The following is an 18,741-nucleotide window of genomic DNA, read 5'->3' as shown; positions in this document are numbered from 1 at the left end:
CGGCAAAGTTTGATAATTCGCCATAAAACAGAAAGTTGTACTAACTCTCATCTGCTTTGCGGAATCTGCTAAAAAATATCACGTGCGATCAGGTTCCCCAGCTGAACAGATCTACATGCCTTTATTCACTCATAGTCATAGCGTCACTTAGTTAAAAGATGCTGTATCCACTCTCACATACAAAGTTCAACCTGCTCCAAATTTTACATATTTGATGAGGGTGCTAACCTCAACAGATCTACATAGATATATAGACTCCACTATCTGTTATTGTAAATTATAAATAGTCAATTGATTGTATTGAAAAAAAATATATTTTAAACTGACTTACTTGAGGATGGTATGACATCACATGCAGAGATCCTTGGTGATTCTGTTTGGTAAGTGACAGTGATTTCTGCTTTTGTGGCCTCCAACATTGGTTCCTTCTTATTTCTCACAGCCCAGTGCATTGACTGCAAACAGAAAACCATGTTTATCACCAGGTTTTCTTAGATAAGACAGTAGTAAAATACTCTATACCAAGCAAATATATTACATACAGTTTTCACAGAGTCACCTAAGGCTTGCCAGTCATGAAAGGGAATAGTAACACCACTTCTTTTCCAAAGATCGTATTTTTTTCTCTTGGTTGGATTGGATAAAACATCTTTGGCTTCCTGAAGCTTTTGGAAATCTGCCACTGTGGGGAAGAAAGAACATATTGGTCTAAGATGTATTATGCTTACATAATTAGTAGAAATAAAAATCCTTTTTGCATGCAAGTCTCTATAAGCATGATTTGCTTTTAAGTCAGGATATCCCATAAACAAAATTAATAAATAAATGTGTCATGTTCTGCAGAAATGTTGCATCTTATTTTACTGGTCATTGGGGATTAATCCATTATTCTAGTTCCATTGATTTCTCATGGGTTGTTTAAGTCATGGGACACAGCCAGGTCATAGATAGAGTTATCTTTCAAACATTCTATCTTTCATAACATTTGGCTTTACAAATTACAAAAACTCCAATGTCACTACATCTGACCAGACAGACCAATTATGCATGGGCCAGACTTCCCTTCCTATGATATTCTCCTTTTTTTCGGTGAAGATCATTCATCTCAGCTGTCCTGACATGTGGATGTTCAATAAACTGCTTGAGGCATCCATTAGGGTAATGTGCTTATTTTCTGTGTTCCCGTTTTTGTTGATTTTGGTTTTCTTTTCCTTAAGGATTACTAATTTATCAAGTGGGTTTAATATTGTCGCAATGGACTCCTACCTGTTTTCAAATGTTAGCTAGGTGCTTTCAGAACAAACTAGCATGTTGAGGTACGCTGTTTCAGTCACTGCTGCTACCTGTCAACGTTTTAACTAGCTATGACAACCAGCACATTGGCTAAGGGGAACAGCTGTAGTGGAGAGGTCAATAACATCAAGTCAGGCTCTTGTCCAGCTGCATGACTGTTAACTGTCCCAGGGAAGGACCCCCATTTACTCTACACCCTCTGGAAGTTGAGCATTCCCAGCTATTCCCAGTCCTATGAATTCTGCTGCCGCATGCCAATGAGGATGCTGGAGCATAGCTTGAAAGTGTAAGCGGTCTCAGTAGCCAAGACTTGCCTTCCTGACAAAGTCCAGGGATGCTTGCTACAGCTATCCCTTACTGGCATATGGTGGAGGACCCCAATGCAAAGTTTCCCCTTCAGCCTCCTACACTCAGCAGAAGAGCATTGGGCTGAAGAGGGTCTAGGATGATGTTAACTTGGATCTTGTTGGTGACAAGAACAATAAAGATGCTATTCTTTCCACCGCCCAGGCCTTGTTGTGCTAGCAGCTTTAGTGGTGTGGGAGGCTCAGCCTTCTTTGGCCCTGTGTGAAGTTGACCTGTATGCGATGTCTGTGTAGAAGTAATCTTTAGGTTTTTATGCCATTCCTCCTTCCTCCCTCAGTAGTTGTAAGTTTAACCCTGGGTTTTTTCCCCTGCCCTGCCAAATAAATCTAAAATGAATCGTATTCAATTCAAAAATTGTTTTGAGGGAATTTTTACTGGAAGTGCTTGAAATAGGAAGAGAAACCAAGGAAAAATGTTCATTTTCTCAGAGTTAATTCTAGGGTTAGGGTTAGGTCATATCATATCTGCCATAACATTTTTAAAAGCTTCATTAATTCAGCAAATGAGTTTGAGGAGTTACTAAAGTAGGCCAAAATATCAACAGCATACAGTGCCACCTTGTGGTCTTCTCCTCTCATTTACGTAGATGCCTCTGATGCTTTCTGTCTGCCTTATCCACTATACAAGAGGCTCTTTATAAAGTGCAAAGAGCAATGGTGAAATTGGATAACCCTGTATTGACCCATGCTTTAATATGATGTGTGTGTGTCTGAAAGGCCCATTTATTTTTAACCAGGTAGATGGTTTACTATATAGCATAAGGATGCCCCTAACAAAATGTCCATGCATGCCATTTTTTTCAAGAACTTTATATAAGAAAAGCCAACTTACTAAATCAAAGGCCTTCTCAGCATCAATAATATTTTGTTGAATATGGTTTAATATGTGCAGCGTTTGCCGGATGTTATCATGAGTTTGTCTTTGTACCCAGTCTGGTCATTGTGTATAAGTCTCCAGTCTTTTTGAAGGACGGCTTTATAGACTTTGTAATCAACATTCAGTTCTGAAACTGGCCTATTTGACCCACATTCTGGTTTGTCCTTTCCCTCCTCAGGGATAACCGAGATCACTGCCTCGTTCAACGATGGAGGCATTTAAGCGTCTATCAAGGCTGTATTGCAAGCCCGGAAAAGGCTTGGCACTAATTCAGATCGAAAAGCCTTATACCACTCTAAGGGAAAGCCGCCCGTGTTAGGTGACTTATTCGCCTTGAGTTTACTGTTTAGCCTTGTCTCAGTTATGGCGGCTGATAATACTTGATTTTGTTGCTCTGATGAACAGGTATATTGAGAGAAATAAAGGTGCTATATGCAACTTTCAGAATATCCTCATTACTAGTGACATGGTCGGACGTTGAGGGAACTGCAGTCAACCTTCTTGTAGGCGCTCACGTGGACACTCGCACGCATGAACTGCATGGATCTGGCATTGTGCTTCGTAACCAAACGGCAAATTACTCAGTTACCAGCAAGCTCTGCCCTGGAAGTCTGCATGAGTTTGCTGATGTTATCCACTCAACAATGTTTTGTTACGTTGCCTAACTGGCAAATCGTCTGCGATAGCAGACAAGCTAACAGTAGCTTGTTGCCAGCTTACAGCTGGCTGGCTAACTTTAGCCTTGGCAGGTAATGCAATGATATTGGCTAATAGAAAACAATCTGTAGTTGTACACATTTGCTTTGTTCTGCTACATAATTTACTGTTGGCCAAAATCGTTGAATCGTTTGTCATGTTAGCTGGCGAAGTTATTTGTCAAGCTAGACAACTGACATACACACTCAGATAGTATTTTGGTAGTCATAACGTAAGCGAGCATGATAAGGTTAGCCAACTAGCTCTAACATAAATACACTGCATGACTCCGACATTGTGCTTTGTAACCAAACCGCAAATTATGCCGGCGAACCAGCAGATCATCGCAAGCATCAGCTAACATTAGCCAGGCAGAGCGGGGTGGCTGGAGAGAGCTGGGATGAAGCAGCTGCTGTGAGAGAAAAAACGCTACACCCGGTGAGAGAACGCTGCATGTGGGTTTTGTTTCTTTGACAACAATAAGTAATGTGTCTGTTTTGATCCCCAAAAGCAAAAAGCAATCAAAGGTTTTCCATGAATCGCATGCCCCGCCGATGTTGACTCTAGATTTCCTCCTGGCATCGATCACATTCCTGTTTGGCCAGACAGGCTTCACTAGATAAAACTTATTTTAGTTTTTTATTCTTGTGTGTAGTTTGTGTTGGTGTTGTTGTGGGTGCCGCTCATTTGTTAGCATAATACAGCTCCATTTCACAGCTTGCGTTGTCTTGTGTTGCACACTGTTGACTATAGTGGTGGACAATGAGCTCTCGGCAGAGGTACTCGCAAACACGCAGGTATGTCACATCCTCTTGTTTCCCAGAAAAAACTTCCCGAGTGCTTTACATAAAAAACAGCCCACAGGTTGTTAGGGCCAATGGAGGAAGTTGGGGAAGGTCTCAATTTTTCATTGCCGCTACTATCCCTTCACACATTGACAATACATTTTTTTATTTGATTGATGAACATGTAAAATCTAACATATAGCCCCAGGAAATTCACAATTTATTGCTCACCCTCACAAGTGTGGTTGTGTATATAAAATGTTTATTTTAAATGTTCTTTGTATTTTGTATAATTTATATTGTGTAGTTTTGGAATCGTGGTCGCTTATTTTGTATGTGCCGTTTTTGTTTTCTCAATTTCCTGTGAATATAATACATTTATTTCGTTTCTAGTTTTCTCTGTAACTTTTGTCATCAAAATCGTTTGTTGTTCTCTTTTATGCCGTGTTTCAAGATCTTTTAATTTTTCATTCTTAATTGTTTTAATTTCTTTTCATGAGCACAGAAAGATATAATTCCCCCCTGATGACTGCTTTTAGGGCAACTCATACTATAGCTGAATCAGCCTCCTCTCTCTAATAATTTTCTCCTTAGTTAAGGTTTAACATTGGTTATTTAGGCTTCCTGAAGCTTTTGGAAATCTGCCACTGTGGTTAAGGTTTAAAATTGGTTATTTAGGACACTTCTATTTAGCCTCAATATTGTTTTCCTCGGGTTATCACCATATGTACAGAGAGATGCGTGATCAGATAAATCAATAGTTCAAATATCACAGCTAAGCATACTATGGCAATTTCTCTTCAACAAAAAAAAAATTCTATTCTTGAGTATGTATCATGGGGGCATGGGTAAAAAGTATAGTCATGGCTTCACAGGTAAAAGTCTCTTCACAGATCTCTGCCATTAAAACGTTCATCTTCCTATGCAATGATGTGATCAAATTTTTTTATTTAGGATGGATAAGGCGGATGTTCCAATCAATCCAACCACATGACAGTTTCTGTAGCCTCATTAATTCAAATATTTTTCTGTAAAAGGCAAAGTCACCTCTAGGAGGTGCATAAATGTTACAAAATAATATTACAACGCCATCTATTTTCCCAGATACTTATATATACTTTCCTTTTGTTTCTGTTACCTCTGAGAGATGATCACTTTCTGTGATATTAAAATTGCCTGTCCTACAGCCCGACCCATAGGAAGAATAATATACCCTTGTCTTGTCTTACTATGGTAAGTGTATTGTGTCATTTGGTCATTTCCTGTTTCGCTGCTACCGTGTTGCTGCTAGTTAATGTCAAAGCAAATTAATCAATTTAGCTCGAGCTCTATCGACAAGTTATTTAGCCGCTGTACACTTAGGCGTACACTACTTCAATCAATCTCGCTGTCACTTGCGCGATTTATCCACTAAATTGTTTTAACTAAATAATCTTAACAGTTAGCTTAATCTTACACAATGGCTTCTCCTTCTGCCTCTCACTCTCCTACTCTGTCTTGTTCAAAGTGTCAGATGTTTACTTATGTCTAGGCGTCCTTTACAGATAATGGCAATTAGATTAAATGTAGTTAATGTGTAGCTCTGAAGGCAAGGCTTTTAGAATTTGAAACGCGACTCTGTGCCATGGAAACCAAAACATTGTTAACTGCTGCAGTTGACTGCAGTGCAGTGCACTAAGTGCGCTTTAGCGCTGCCAGCAACCATAGTGCAATGTATTGCTGGAGTCAGAGTTGGTGACATTGAATCAAATTTAAAACTGCGGGCAAAGGACAATGGTACATTTTTAAATTTACAAGAATTGTCTTGTCGCCGTTAATGACAGCAATCGAAAGACACTAACATTAATGTTGAGTCGGTGTGTACATTTGCTGAGACAATGTCGGACGCTGTATTTTTCTCTGGACATGTTATCAGTCAACCACTATCCAGCTAACAATGTTGGCTTCATCGACAACTGGCAAACATTCTGGGGAAAGCTTGGTCTTATTAGAACAGATGGCATTTGGATGGAGCACCTCTTTTGTCCTGTCATATAGCTGAGTGTATTAGTCGTAAAACCTGACAACCCAGAGTTGAGACCAGGAGGCAGAGCTGCAGTCCTACATGCTCCTCTGCATTTCCTGCCTTTATTCATTAGAGCGGTTCCCCAGCCACAATGCTATAAAGCAGTGGTTCTCAAACTTTTTCTGTCATGCCCCCCTTTGGAGAAAGAAAATTTCCAGGCTTCAAGTTCAATCTGTGCTAAGAACAACAAACATATTTTTGCTGCAGCTGCCAGACTTTTCAGACGTATAACACAGACAGGTCTCTCTTCATCTCCTACCACATTTGCTGTAAATCCAAGAGCAAGATAAGCGTCGTCATATTTTCTTGACTTCTTGGATTTCAACCCAATTTTTTGACCGGTTAACCGACACTCTTAACGGTTAATAACCAGTTAACCTACAAGATTAAAATGTACTTTTTGGATTGGATAAACTGGGATAGACTAGGGGTGCTAATTTAGATTTTTTTTTCTGACAAATAACCGACCCCCCTTTAATGGTCTTTAATCGTTAACCTCTGAGAATTGAATATGATTTTTAGAAAGAACAGCCGGAGACCGACAACGAGTTCTCCATCATGTACGCTCATTCTGATGCGGGCTCTCTCTAATACTTGCAGACACACACACACACACACACACACACACACACACACACACACACACACACACACACAACTAATAGGTACATTTAGGAGTTTAAAATAATTAATGTAGAGTTACATGGCTGTGCCTCGTGCGTAAATGTTTTGTTTTGTTTCTGATCAAAAACAGTCAATACGTTAACAACACACATTTCACAAGTGAAATGTTTTGTATTTGGATATTTTACGTTTAAATACTGAATGTATTCATTCTCATTAAGTTTTGCGGAAGGAGAAGGCTTCCGTGAGCTGATGCCGTTTGTTGAGCCGGAGTACAAGCCACCATCACACCGGACAACAGCTACGAGAGTGGAAAAAATGGGATATGAGGAAAGCACACAGAATTGAAGGGCTTTGCAAAGTGTCGACAAAGTGGCTGTTAATACAGACTCGTGGACAGCCCTCACTACGGAGTCATATATCACCATCACCGTCATTTTATTCAGAACTGGGATTTAAAGACCGCTGTCCTTCAGACACGCAGTACTGATGAGCGACACACAGCGGAAAACTTGGCGGACCACCTCAAAGCAGCTGCACAGGAGTGGGGCTTGTTGGGGAAAGTGTGTGCTTGTGGTGGTGGCAAACAAGCGTCTCCTTGAGTGGGAATCGGTCCCGTGCTTTGCACACATTCTCCAGCTTGCAATAAACGATGGCTTCAAGTTAGCAAGTGTTAATAGACTCATGCATGAATAGTTTGCGCAGGTTAGTAGCTCATTTCCACCACGGCACAGTTGCAACAGCTGCCCCGAAGAAAAAGCAGACAGCGCAGAACTTGAGGAATCACTGACTGATCCAATTCTGCCGCACTAAGTGTGTATGAAATGTTTGAGCGGCTTCAGGAACAAAGATGGGCCCTGTCAGTGACCCTTTTCAACAGGCACACCACCAAATTCACCGATGCCAGAGCCCTTGAATTAACCGACGACGACTGGCAGACACTCGAGGATATCTTGCCTGCACTTCAGTCATTGAAGTGTGCAACAACATCCATGTGTAGCGAATCCCACGTCTGCATCTCCGTGGTGCACCCAGTCACCCAAAGCCTCCTGTCCAGGCATTTAAAGCCACAAGATGGAGAGTCAGCCAAGGTGACTGAATTCAACACCACAGTGGTCAAGTCCCTGAGCAAGAGTGTGACCCCCAGCAGCACAACTGACCCTGGTAATTATTTGTTCTGTAAAACACGCGTAGTTATAATTTATTGTAATCTAATGAAAGTTAAGCTCTTTAGATGGAACACTGTTGCCATCACCGAGCTGTTGAATGACTAATATACCTACCTAGTCTACTTATAATTCAACTCTCTAATTCCATTGTATTAGGCTAAACACTGAGCTTTAATTGCTACATTTTATTTTTCACAGGCAAGGCAACGCTTATTGCCTCTGCTCTAGATCCAAGGCACAAACCCCTTCGCTTTCTGGAGCCAGCCATTCACGTGGCTGTCCGAAAGAGACTGTCGGCCAACATTTTCCCAAATCAAAAGCGCTGCAGCACTTGATGCTATGTTTGGAGAGGACTACTGCACAGCCGGCACCGAGGCTCATCACAACGAGCTGAATCAGTAATTCAAGGAGCCATGCATCCCACCCCACCAAAACACCCTGCAGTGAAGAACAAAGCAAAGAGTACAGGTACAGGAAACTCAGTGTGCTGGTGAAGCAGTACCTGAACATACCCGCAACCTCCATACCAGCCAAAAGAGTATTCTCATCAGCGGGACTACTACCCGTCTGTCACCTGAACATGTGGATACGCTCATCTTTTTAAACAAGAGTAAGCAGCTAAATGAATCAACTCTCATTTCTACTTAAAAGGCCGAAGGTATGAACGGTTAATTTATGTTGTTGCCAATAGTAGTTTGCTCAGTAAGCCTATTTTTTAAATTTTTATTGTCATCCTCATTAAGTCATTAATAACGTATTATTCACGGTTCATCATTGTGTGATGTTATCTATTTTATTTTTCAAGGGAAACTGCAGGCTAAAATTGATGTAAATTAAGTTAATTTAATATTTATTTTATGACTAGGCTGTTGATTTAGAGTTACGTATTAAGCAACACAGAACAGAAGTCCATAAAGACCACTGCCGCTGTCATGTTTGACAATGGCATGATACAGTTAATTGAAGGGCCTGTTATGTTTTCTCAATAAATGCATTTGAAATTGCACTTGCTTTCCATTGTCGGCTATTTATTTACATTAATGTAAAAGTGTTAGACGGTAATGTTCTCTTACAGGCATATAGCCTATTATATCTGTACTCGATTACTTGTTCATAAGGTAATTAGATTACTCGAATACTGAGATTACTGGAAATGCCCATCCCTAACCACAACTAGTAGCTGTTATTTATTTTTTTATTTTTTTATTATTATTTTTTTATTTTATTTCGGGGCGGCTGTGGCTCAGTGGTAGAGTCAGTCGTCTTCCAATCAGAAGGTCGGAGGTTCGATCCCAAGCTCCCTCAGGTTACATGTCGAAGTGTCCTTGGGCAAGACACTGAACCCCAAATTGCTACCAACGGGTATGAATGTGATAACTGATATACAGTTGGGTAGTAGCCTCTGCCAGTCTATGAATGTGAGTGTGAATGGGTGAATGTGATATGTAGAGTAAAAGCAGCTTTGAGTAGTCGCAAAGACTAGAAAAGTACAGTCCATTTACCATTTATGCTGTTTATACGTTTATGTATGTCTTAATATTAAGGATGCACTGATGCATGCAAGATTTTTGTTAGGCTATGTAAGCACTGAAAAAATGTGTGTACTATGATTCTAAAACAGACTTAAGAGGCTTTTCAAGCAGTTTATTTTTTTTATATATTGTTTTAATGCGCAAGAAGTTTAAATAAAAAGATGGATTGGGAATTTGAAAGACTGAATTCATGCTTCCTCGAAGAGTGTGATGAAGGCTTGAATAAATGTATTTCTTTATAATTAAAGTTAATTTTGGCCCCTTATCCAGACGAGGGCATTAATGATTACAAAAATTATTATTATTCAGTTATTGAAAAAAAACATCTATAAAATTGTTGTTTTAAACATCGGTATCTGCCCCGATTTTCCCAATTGGTGCATCCCGACTTAAAATGTTTTATGTCATTTAAACAAGTAATTGGTGTCATCATTCTGTATTATATCAGGTTTACAAAATCCTATTGTGAGACAAGAACAGCAAAGACTATGTAAATTTCTCCAGCCTTTGACTTCCTCTTGAACCCTTTTCTGTGTGTGTATAGAAATTCAATTTAGTAACATAAAATTTTCTTTCAACCTGACTTTAAATAATGCATTCATTTTAGCAAATCAAAAAATGTTTTAAATTATTCTTATTGTTTTTCACTTATTATTTCATTTCAAGCATACACATTAAGGGCCGCAGAAATAGTTTAAATTTACCTGCTCCTGGGTTGTGTGGCCGTTTGTCTGGGTGACATGCCAAGGCTCGGATCTTGTATTCGTTGAGAACCTGTTGAGTCTGCAAGGTTAAAGAATTCAATAAATAAATGTTAAACCTACCCACACAGTTCTGTGTGTAATTAAATGCAGGTTAAAGCCCCTAAACGAATTAAATATGATTCTTCCATATTATATGCAAGAGGACTTTACCAAGTGTTTTTCTAAATCTGATCTATTTTTCCCTATAATGAAATTCCTATTGTTCAGTTTATTTCGAGGCCTGCAAATTCTGCAGATTTGACAGTGGTGTGAAACCTAAGGTTGTGTGTGCCAAATGGAAGCAGGCGACGTGATTTTTCATTTGATAAAGTGATAGTCACAGGGCTGATCAGGCTGATTAAACGTACATTTGATCATCATTAGTAATGGTTGATGCAGCCCACAAGTCTAATAGTATTTGTTTTATAAAGAACGTGTCGCTCCCACTGCACTCTCTACTTTTTCATGTGGGTGTCAGAGTCTGAATCAAGTGTGATAAAAGTAGGAGGGGGTTTTGTTTTATTATGAGCAAAGTCCCAAATAATAAAAAGTATGATTGTTAATTTTTCATATAAACATAAAAACATGCTAAACGCTGTATGTTTTTAAAATCGCAATAAATATTGCATTAAGATCCCAGAACAAAAAGATATCGCAATGTATGTTTTTTTTTAAATATCGTGCAGCCCTAGTAGATATAAGTTCGACAGAGGTTTAAGTTAAATTGTAATTTCAAACTTTTACATTTATTATTATTGAAAACCCAGCCAACGTTATAACGCTCATGGTGAACGACGATGACCTCTGCTGGGGACTTTAAAGATGATCTATTTTTGGCAAGGGAGTTTGGCAGTTTCCATTAAGTATTACTTACTGTAGCTTTATATTTATCTGCTTTGAGGAGGACCTCACAGTAAACTGTGGTCACAGAAAATAACAGCCCAGACTAAAGGGCCGAAATGCATGATAGAACGAGTCTAGGTCAAAACCTAGTATGTGGCTGACCGCATCAGGTCAATGTGCACTTTTATGGGCAACACTGGAAGCGTGGCACGTGAGTGACGGCTGCGGGACGTGTTCATTTTCATTTTAAATGCATGAAAATAGATGAGAGTCTTTTCGCTGCTGGGGTGACACTTACGTATCTGTTTTTTTTAAAAGTGGTTTTCTCTGGGGTCTTGGTTTGGGTTTTTTTTTGACAAAAAAAACGGTATAGCTCGGTACTTCCTTTTCTGTTATCTCTTGTTACATATTACCTTGCCAAATATAGAGCACTAATACTACTACTAATAAATGTAATAACAATTAGAATATATATTTTTTTGCATTTATTTATTTTAATTTTTAAGAAATACAATTTAACTTTATTACAAAGTTTTTTTTAAAAACAAAAGGCCCTGAAATTTTTTTGAATGAATTTGTAAAAATCTAGTTTCTTTCAGACAAATTTGGGCCACATTGCAAATCTCTATATTGCAGAGGCCAATTGAAGTAGTTGCCATGTTCTTTCCAATAATTTCCTGACTTTGTTCATTTTTGATGCCAACCCCCTGGTTTAGTTCCGTTTCCTCACCATTGCCCTGTGTTTTGATGTTATACACACAGTACACTGTGATGTACAGTGTTTTTCCCATTTGGTTTTTGAATCAAAAAACAAGAAAAACTAAATTCAAATAAGGGGCCAATATTAGTTTTGCAAAGTCCTTTTTATCATTAGTTTATCGAAGGATGTGAAGGAAAGAGAGACGCCAGTGACCGGAAGTAAAAGTAAATATATCAGAATAAAAGCCAAAATGATCGCAAGGCCATTCTGAGTGTAAGATTATGCAAGCACGGTGTCTATTCCAGTGTAACGTCAGAAGATGAATAGGCAACATAAATAAATGCATCCATAGGTATACACGGGCTACATTAATGAAGATGGTTTTTGTCTTGCTCTTTGATGTAGACATGAATATCTTTTGTGAATGACCTGCCTGAGTAGACAAGGCTGGCGGAATCAGTGACCACACTAGTTAATAAAACATTTTAAATGACTTGCTTTTTTATGGATTATTCCTATTATTGTATGTGTTTTAATTTTTTATTTATTTTGGTGTTTTTATCTTACATCTGTCCTCTCATTATCTTCCCGCACCTTCCTTCTTGTTTTAATTTTACCTTCCCTTCTCTTGCTTTTGTCAAAGCACTTTCTAAACTCTGTTTTTAAAGTTTCTATTTAAATAAAGTTCTTATTATTTATTATTATTATTATTATTGACCTGCAATGAGTACCCTTTCTCAACATGTGGATTGAGTTTAAATAATGGGAGCCTGACTACCACACTGTAGTTGGGCGGCTGTGGCTTAGTGGTAGAGTGGGTCGTCTTTCAATGGGAAAGTCGGAGGTTTGATCCCCAGCTCCCTCAGGCTACATGTTGAAGTGTCCTTGGGCAAGATACTGAACCCCAAATTGCACTTTATGTAGCAGCCTCTGCCATCAGTGTATGAGTGTGTGTGTGTGAATAGGTGAATGTGACATGTAGTGTAAAAGCAGCTTTGAGTGGTCGCAAAGACTAGAAAAGCGCTATAAAAGTACAGTCCATTTACCATTTACCATTTACACTGTACAAAAACAACTTGTAACACTTTTCTTCTAGCTAGCAGCGCCCACCCTAGAGCTCTAAAATATAGCTTACCTAAAAGTCAATTTTACAGATTAGGACGCCTCTTCCATTCTAATGGAAACTTCATAGAGAAGGCCCTGGAGATTAAACAATGCTTCTTAGAAAGTCTGTCTGTCTGTCTGTCTGTCTGTCTGTCTGTGTCTCTCTCTCTCTCTCTCTCTCTCTTTCTCTCCCTCTGTCATATTAATGCAGCTCATTAACTCTGTATCTTCTGGTCCCATTAACATTACTAACCACATATCTTCCCGGGAGTTCTTGTGCTCCCTTGTCTTGAAGGTTCCTGAGGATCGTTGCTGCAGACCACCTGCTGCTGTGGACCTGCTCGACTGCAACAACTACTAACATCAGCCTTCCCCATAGTATCATTATTGTTGCTGCTAATGCTAATAGTAGACCTGTTGACTTCAACTGTTACAATTACGATTACCTCAGCCTTTATCATTACTCTGCTTCTCTCGCTAATTCATTTATTTATTTATTTATTTATTTATTTTGCTAATCTTCACCCTAGTCTACCACTATTATTGGCATTGTAACCATAAGTATGTGTCTGTTGTTGTTCATGTAACAAGGACATATGTTGTTGTTGTAACAAGAACATATGTTGTTGTTGCTCTCTTTGCCTGTCTCTATCCTGCATCTCCTTCTATCCCATTTTCGGCCCATCCAGTCGAGGCAGATGGCTGTTCAACATGAGTCTGGTTCTGCTCGAGGTTTCTGCCTGTTAAAGGAAGTTTTTCTGCCAATGTGCCGAATATTGCTAAGTGCTACTCATGGTGGATTCATGTTGGGCCTCTCTTTAAATAACTTAACAAAGAGTCGGTCTAGACCTGCTCTTTCTGTAAAGTGTCTCGAGATACCTCTGGTTATGATTTGGCGCTATACAAATAAAATTTGATTTGATTTGATTTGATTTATCACTACTTGTACTCCCCAGACTCACATTGTTAAGAATACTATCCTGAAATATTGGCAGATTTTAACCACAGACCCAGTCCTCACTCAACACTTTAAGGACCCACCTCTCTGTGTTTATAAAAGAGGACCAAATCTGCGCAATAAATTGGTTAGAGCCAACATAATTGCCTAATTCTAAACAGACTCTCCTGGCTCCCCTTAAACAGGCAAACTACCCATGTGGCAACCCTGCCCAGTGCAATAATACTTGGAGACTTGACTTTAGACCCTCCTAGGACAGGGGAAAAAATTCCAATCAGGGGAGTTATTACATGCAATTCAAAAAATGTTTTCTGAAAAATTTCTGTTGGTAAAACAACCCGCTCTCTTACGCAAAGGATTAGTGAACACAAACGTTCCATAAGACGTACAGATATGAACTATCATGTAGCCTGTCACTTTAATAACCATTCACATCCCATCTCCTCCCTTAGGTTCCAGGTCATAGAGTAGATTACTCTTCATAGAGGGGGTGACGTTGACAGGAGGTTATGCCAGAGAGAGCTCTTTTGGATCCACTCCTTAGCAACCATTGGGTCTCAATGAGGATTTTGAAGCTAATCCCTATTCAAAAGCGGACAAATCATTCTCTGCTAAGATTGCGCCAAAATGGAAAGGACCATACAGAGTGGTGAGGAAAATTTGCCCTCTGAATTATGAAATTGTCTTGGAAGATTCTTTCCACAAAATCCAGGGATATGAGTCCCATCTGGGGTGCCACCTTTTTATGTGACGGTTTTTGTATGCAACTCTTATTTTTTTATTTATTTATTCTTTAATGGGGTGCCAGCCAGGAAGTATCCAGGCAAAAGTACAAGTCGCACACTCAACCACACAAAGGATGTACGCCTTAAATGTAAAACAAATTGCCCATACACCCTTAACAAAAGGATACCCTTGTAACAAAACACCTTAAAACACTCTTTTCCTTCTTCAAAATAATAAAGAAGTACACATAAAGTCGAGGTACTGATGCAACCCACAATAATGAAAATTAAATAGATAAATAAAGTTAATTCCATAACACAAGACATTCAATCCACTCTGAAATGTTGAATATGCTTCACAATTCTTTAATCCTTATTTTCCACCTGCACTAATCCAGCTCACTCAAGCAAAATCGTTTCAGTTCATAACAAAAACAGCTGCTGTATAAACAGTTCATCAGCGGTGTTCACAGGAGTCCACCGAAGCTTGTGTCACTTTTCCCGAGGGACTAAACTACGCTCTACATTTACGTATTACCTGACGTCAGTCAGCTGCGAACCAGCCCCTGACCAGCGGCTGCAAGACCATAATAGGATAAGGGGAGGGTGAGCAATAATGAATGTGGGCGTTTCTCCTGCACTTTGGATCGTTACATTACGATCTATATAAAACATCTGTGAGGCATAATAATACAGTTCTAAATTTGGAAATTTAAGACCTCCTTCTGTCCTTGCATTTTGAAGAAGAGTTCTACTCAACCGATGTACTTTGTTAGACCAGACAAACGAGGTGAGTAAAGCATTAAGTCGGGTAAAAAATTGTTTCGGGGGAATTGTATAGTTTGTAAAAATAAAGAGAAATTTAGGTAGCCATATCATATTAAACAAATGTATTCTTCCAATTAAGTTTATGGGCAAGTCTGACCATTTATTAATGCTACTTCTCAGTTCATTAACTATGGAAAGAAAGTTATCCTTATATAGTTGTGTTTTTTCCAAGCTTATATTGCAACCTAGGTATCTTATCTTTTTTCTCCATTTAAGGTTTTAAAGTCTTCTGGGATGCTACAAGGTCTGTAGGAGCCATGTATTATTTGTTTTATTGTTCCACTACAAGGTCCTTTATTAATTTGCATCAATTCAGTTTTTTCAATGTTCATCTTATATCCTGATGTTTTGGAAAAATCCTCTATGATTTCCAACGCCTTTGGAAGAGATTTTTTCGTATTAGTTAAATATAACATCAGATCATCCGCAAATAAACTCAATTTATACATTTCTTTATCTACATTTATGCCACTCACATCCTCTGTCTGTCTAATTCTCTGAGCCAGGGGTTCAATTGCCAGTGCAAATAAGGAGGGAGAAGAAGGGCAACCTTGTCTAGTGCCTGTTTTTAATCTAACTATCTCAGATAAAGAGCCATTAACATAGACCTGTGCTGTTGGTGATTTATAAATTGTCTTTATCATGGTAATCATTTCATCAGAAATTCCAAACATTTCTAGTACTTTAAAAAGATAGGCCCATTCCAATCGGTCGAAAGCTTTCTCAGCATCGACTGCCATCAGCGTCAATTCCAGTTTTTGACTTCTTAGCATACTGCATCAATGATATACAGGTTCTAATGTTGGTTTTAAGACTTCTATTTTGTATAAAGCCAGTTTGATTGTAGTGGATTATATCTGGGAGTAGCTTGGCTACTGGATTATTTAGGACTTTGGTGATAATTTTATTGTCACTATTAATTAAACTTATAGGTCTATATTCAGCTGGAGTATTACCTTCTCGCCCAGGTTTTGGTATCACATTGATATCCATGCTTTATCAATAACATTTAAAAATAATGAACTAATCTCTGTCCAGAATGTAGAATAAAATTCTATTGGCAGTCCATCCATGCCTGATGCCTTTTTTGGAAGAAAGCTATCAATTGCTCTTTTAACTTCTGATATTGTTATTTCCTTCCTTAAATCCTCTTTTTGTTCAGCAGATAAACACCCAAACTTGACTGATTTTAGAAAGGGCATTGGGTTGTAGTTCTTTGTTATATCACATTTATTTAAATGTCCATAGTATGCTGCAAACTTTTGATTAATTATTTCAATATCTGTTATTAGCATGTTGGAGACTGTATCCTTTAGTGCTACGGTGTGCTTTTTTACTACTCTTTTGACTAAGGTACTTGGTTGTTTACCTGTTTTATTTGCTGATATATAAGATATTTTATTTGGGTTGTGTTTAATATCTTGAACTTTTCTGAGTAGGAGATTATTGTAATCTAGTTTTAATTTTTGCAATCTTTAAAAATCCTTCTTAGCATTAATTTGTTTATGAATATTTCGAAGACAATTCATTGATTTTTCTACTCTGTGAATCTCCTGATCTAGTCCTTGCTTCTTTTTAGCTGAGATGATATCTTTATCCCTCTTATGTACGCCTTAAATGTGTCCCATATAATTTCTATTGGGGGTCTATCGGTAGAAGTTGTATTTTCAATATTTGTACTTATAAATATCTCAATGTGATTTTTAATATAGTTATGAAAGTCTGTGTCGGTTAAATATTTTCGATTCATTCACCAGATTTTATGAGCCAATTTATTAATTGAAGGTGCCGTTACACATGTAACTGCAGCGTGATCTGATATCACTATATCATGAATGAATGAATTTTTGTTAACAATTACATTGTTTATCCTCATACGTGATATGAAAATGTAGTCTATTCGACTATGTTTTTTTAGCATGTGAATAATATGGGTAGTCTCTACTTTTGGGGTACATTTCCCTCCATATATCCTGTAACTCATTTGTTGAAATAAATTCTGATAGCCGTGTTAGTGGCTGTACTTTCCTATTTTTACATGAACTGTCATATGTGCTAAATATATTATTCAAGTCTCCACCTAATATAACTATTCCTGTTTGAGTCAAATCAAGTATTTTTTGGATTTTATTTAAAAAGACCACATCAGATAAGGGTGGCACATACATATTAACTGATGTTTACCCATTTCCAAAAATGTCACATTTTATAATCAAGAATCTACCTTCCGAGTCTGCATGTTGTGAAATTAATTTTAAGGAAATATTCTTACTAATGAGTATTCCAACTCCTTTGCTACTAGATGTAACGGTAGATTCAAACGCCTCCCCCACCCATTGTCTCTTAAGGTATATACATCCTGGCTTCTATTTTCACATATTTACTTTTACTTCCGGCGTCTCGCTTTCCTTCACGTCTTTCTTCAGATGGAATAACGATTAACGATTTTTTTGTTTGGTTTTTATTCAGAAACCAAAAGGGAAAAACGACTCTGTTTTTCGTTTTAAACCAAAACGGCTCTATTTTTCTTTTTAAAACAAAAAGGGTCCATGGTATTTCCGGTTTGGTTTTTTGGTTTAAACACAACAAACAAGCAAAACGGACACGGACCTTGCTTGTATATTCCGCTCTAACAGCACAATTTTCTTTGGCTCAGACAACATAATGCTACGTGACACAACAAAAAAGGCGGATCATAACACCCATTGTTCTGAACTTACCGACGACAATTCGTCACATCCTAATAGGCCATAGTAATCCTCCAAGTCCTCTGTTTTGCAGTTCAATACAGCCTCCATAAAAATCAGGTTTGTATTTTTGTACGGGTGCAGCGTGATATAGGCTGCAGCTATTTGGATCACAGCTGTTCGGACCAAGAGTCGCTGATGGACTCCTCCTCGCTGTAGCTCTGGGTACTTGGTGAAATTATTTCTTTAAATGATGCTTTCGTAAACTACGTTTTGCAATAACGCAAAGGGTATCAGGTGGTTAAGTTACCATAGGAGATCTATCCTGAGTCACGGGGGGGGGGTTCTTCTTGGTGTTTATTGGTGGTTGGCAAACATCGTTTTGGTGCGTTACTGCCACCAACTGGTAAGGCGTATGGATCGGGAACTATATACTCAATAATTACAATTTTACAGTGTTACAATTTCATTAAGCAGACGCTTTTGCCCAAAGCGACGTACACCTGAGAGTTATTACAACACAAGCAACGATCAAGACAGAAGAGAACAAAGTCAGACAAGCAGCTTCAAGTGCGATCGGGCTGGGCGTTTAAAAATAATAATAATAATAATAATAATAGCTCTGAACAGTGCATTGGAGTTGGAATTTTTCACAGAACTCCCAATGTTGTAACATATTTCCATTAACATCCATAAAATGAGCAACAGCCCTAATCCCTTTGGATCTCCATTTTTCTATTAACAACT

At 38.4% G+C, this 18,741-nt stretch overlaps 1 protein-coding gene across 1 annotated transcript in view; it reads right to left on the bottom strand.

Moving 5' to 3' along the window:
• Nucleotides 1-18,308, bottom strand: part of dnajc12 (DnaJ (Hsp40) homolog, subfamily C, member 12) — a 41,585-nt gene extending 23,277 nt beyond the window's left edge. The window contains exons 1-4 of the mRNA XM_069659138.1: nt 18,028-18,308; nt 10,111-10,189; nt 543-682; nt 332-455 (exon numbers count right to left, since the gene is read on the bottom strand). Of these exons, the coding sequence (XP_069515239.1) occupies nt 332-455; nt 543-682; nt 10,111-10,189; nt 18,028-18,105 (421 nt within the window). The 5' untranslated portion in view covers nt 18,106-18,308. The remainder of the gene's footprint in view (nt 1-331; nt 456-542; nt 683-10,110; nt 10,190-18,027) is intronic.
• Between the last annotated feature and the right edge of the window lie 433 nt (nt 18,309-18,741).

The sequence above is a fragment of the Semicossyphus pulcher genome, unplaced genomic scaffold (genome assembly GCF_022749685.1).
Source record: "Semicossyphus pulcher isolate SPU_LCO1_2020_fin unplaced genomic scaffold, fSemPul1.0.p SCAF_12, whole genome shotgun sequence".
In the NCBI taxonomy this organism is placed as follows: Eukaryota; Metazoa; Chordata; class Actinopteri; order Labriformes; family Labridae; genus Semicossyphus; species Semicossyphus pulcher.
Note: the sequence above shows the minus strand (reverse complement) of the source record. Positions and strands in the feature narration are given on the sequence as shown.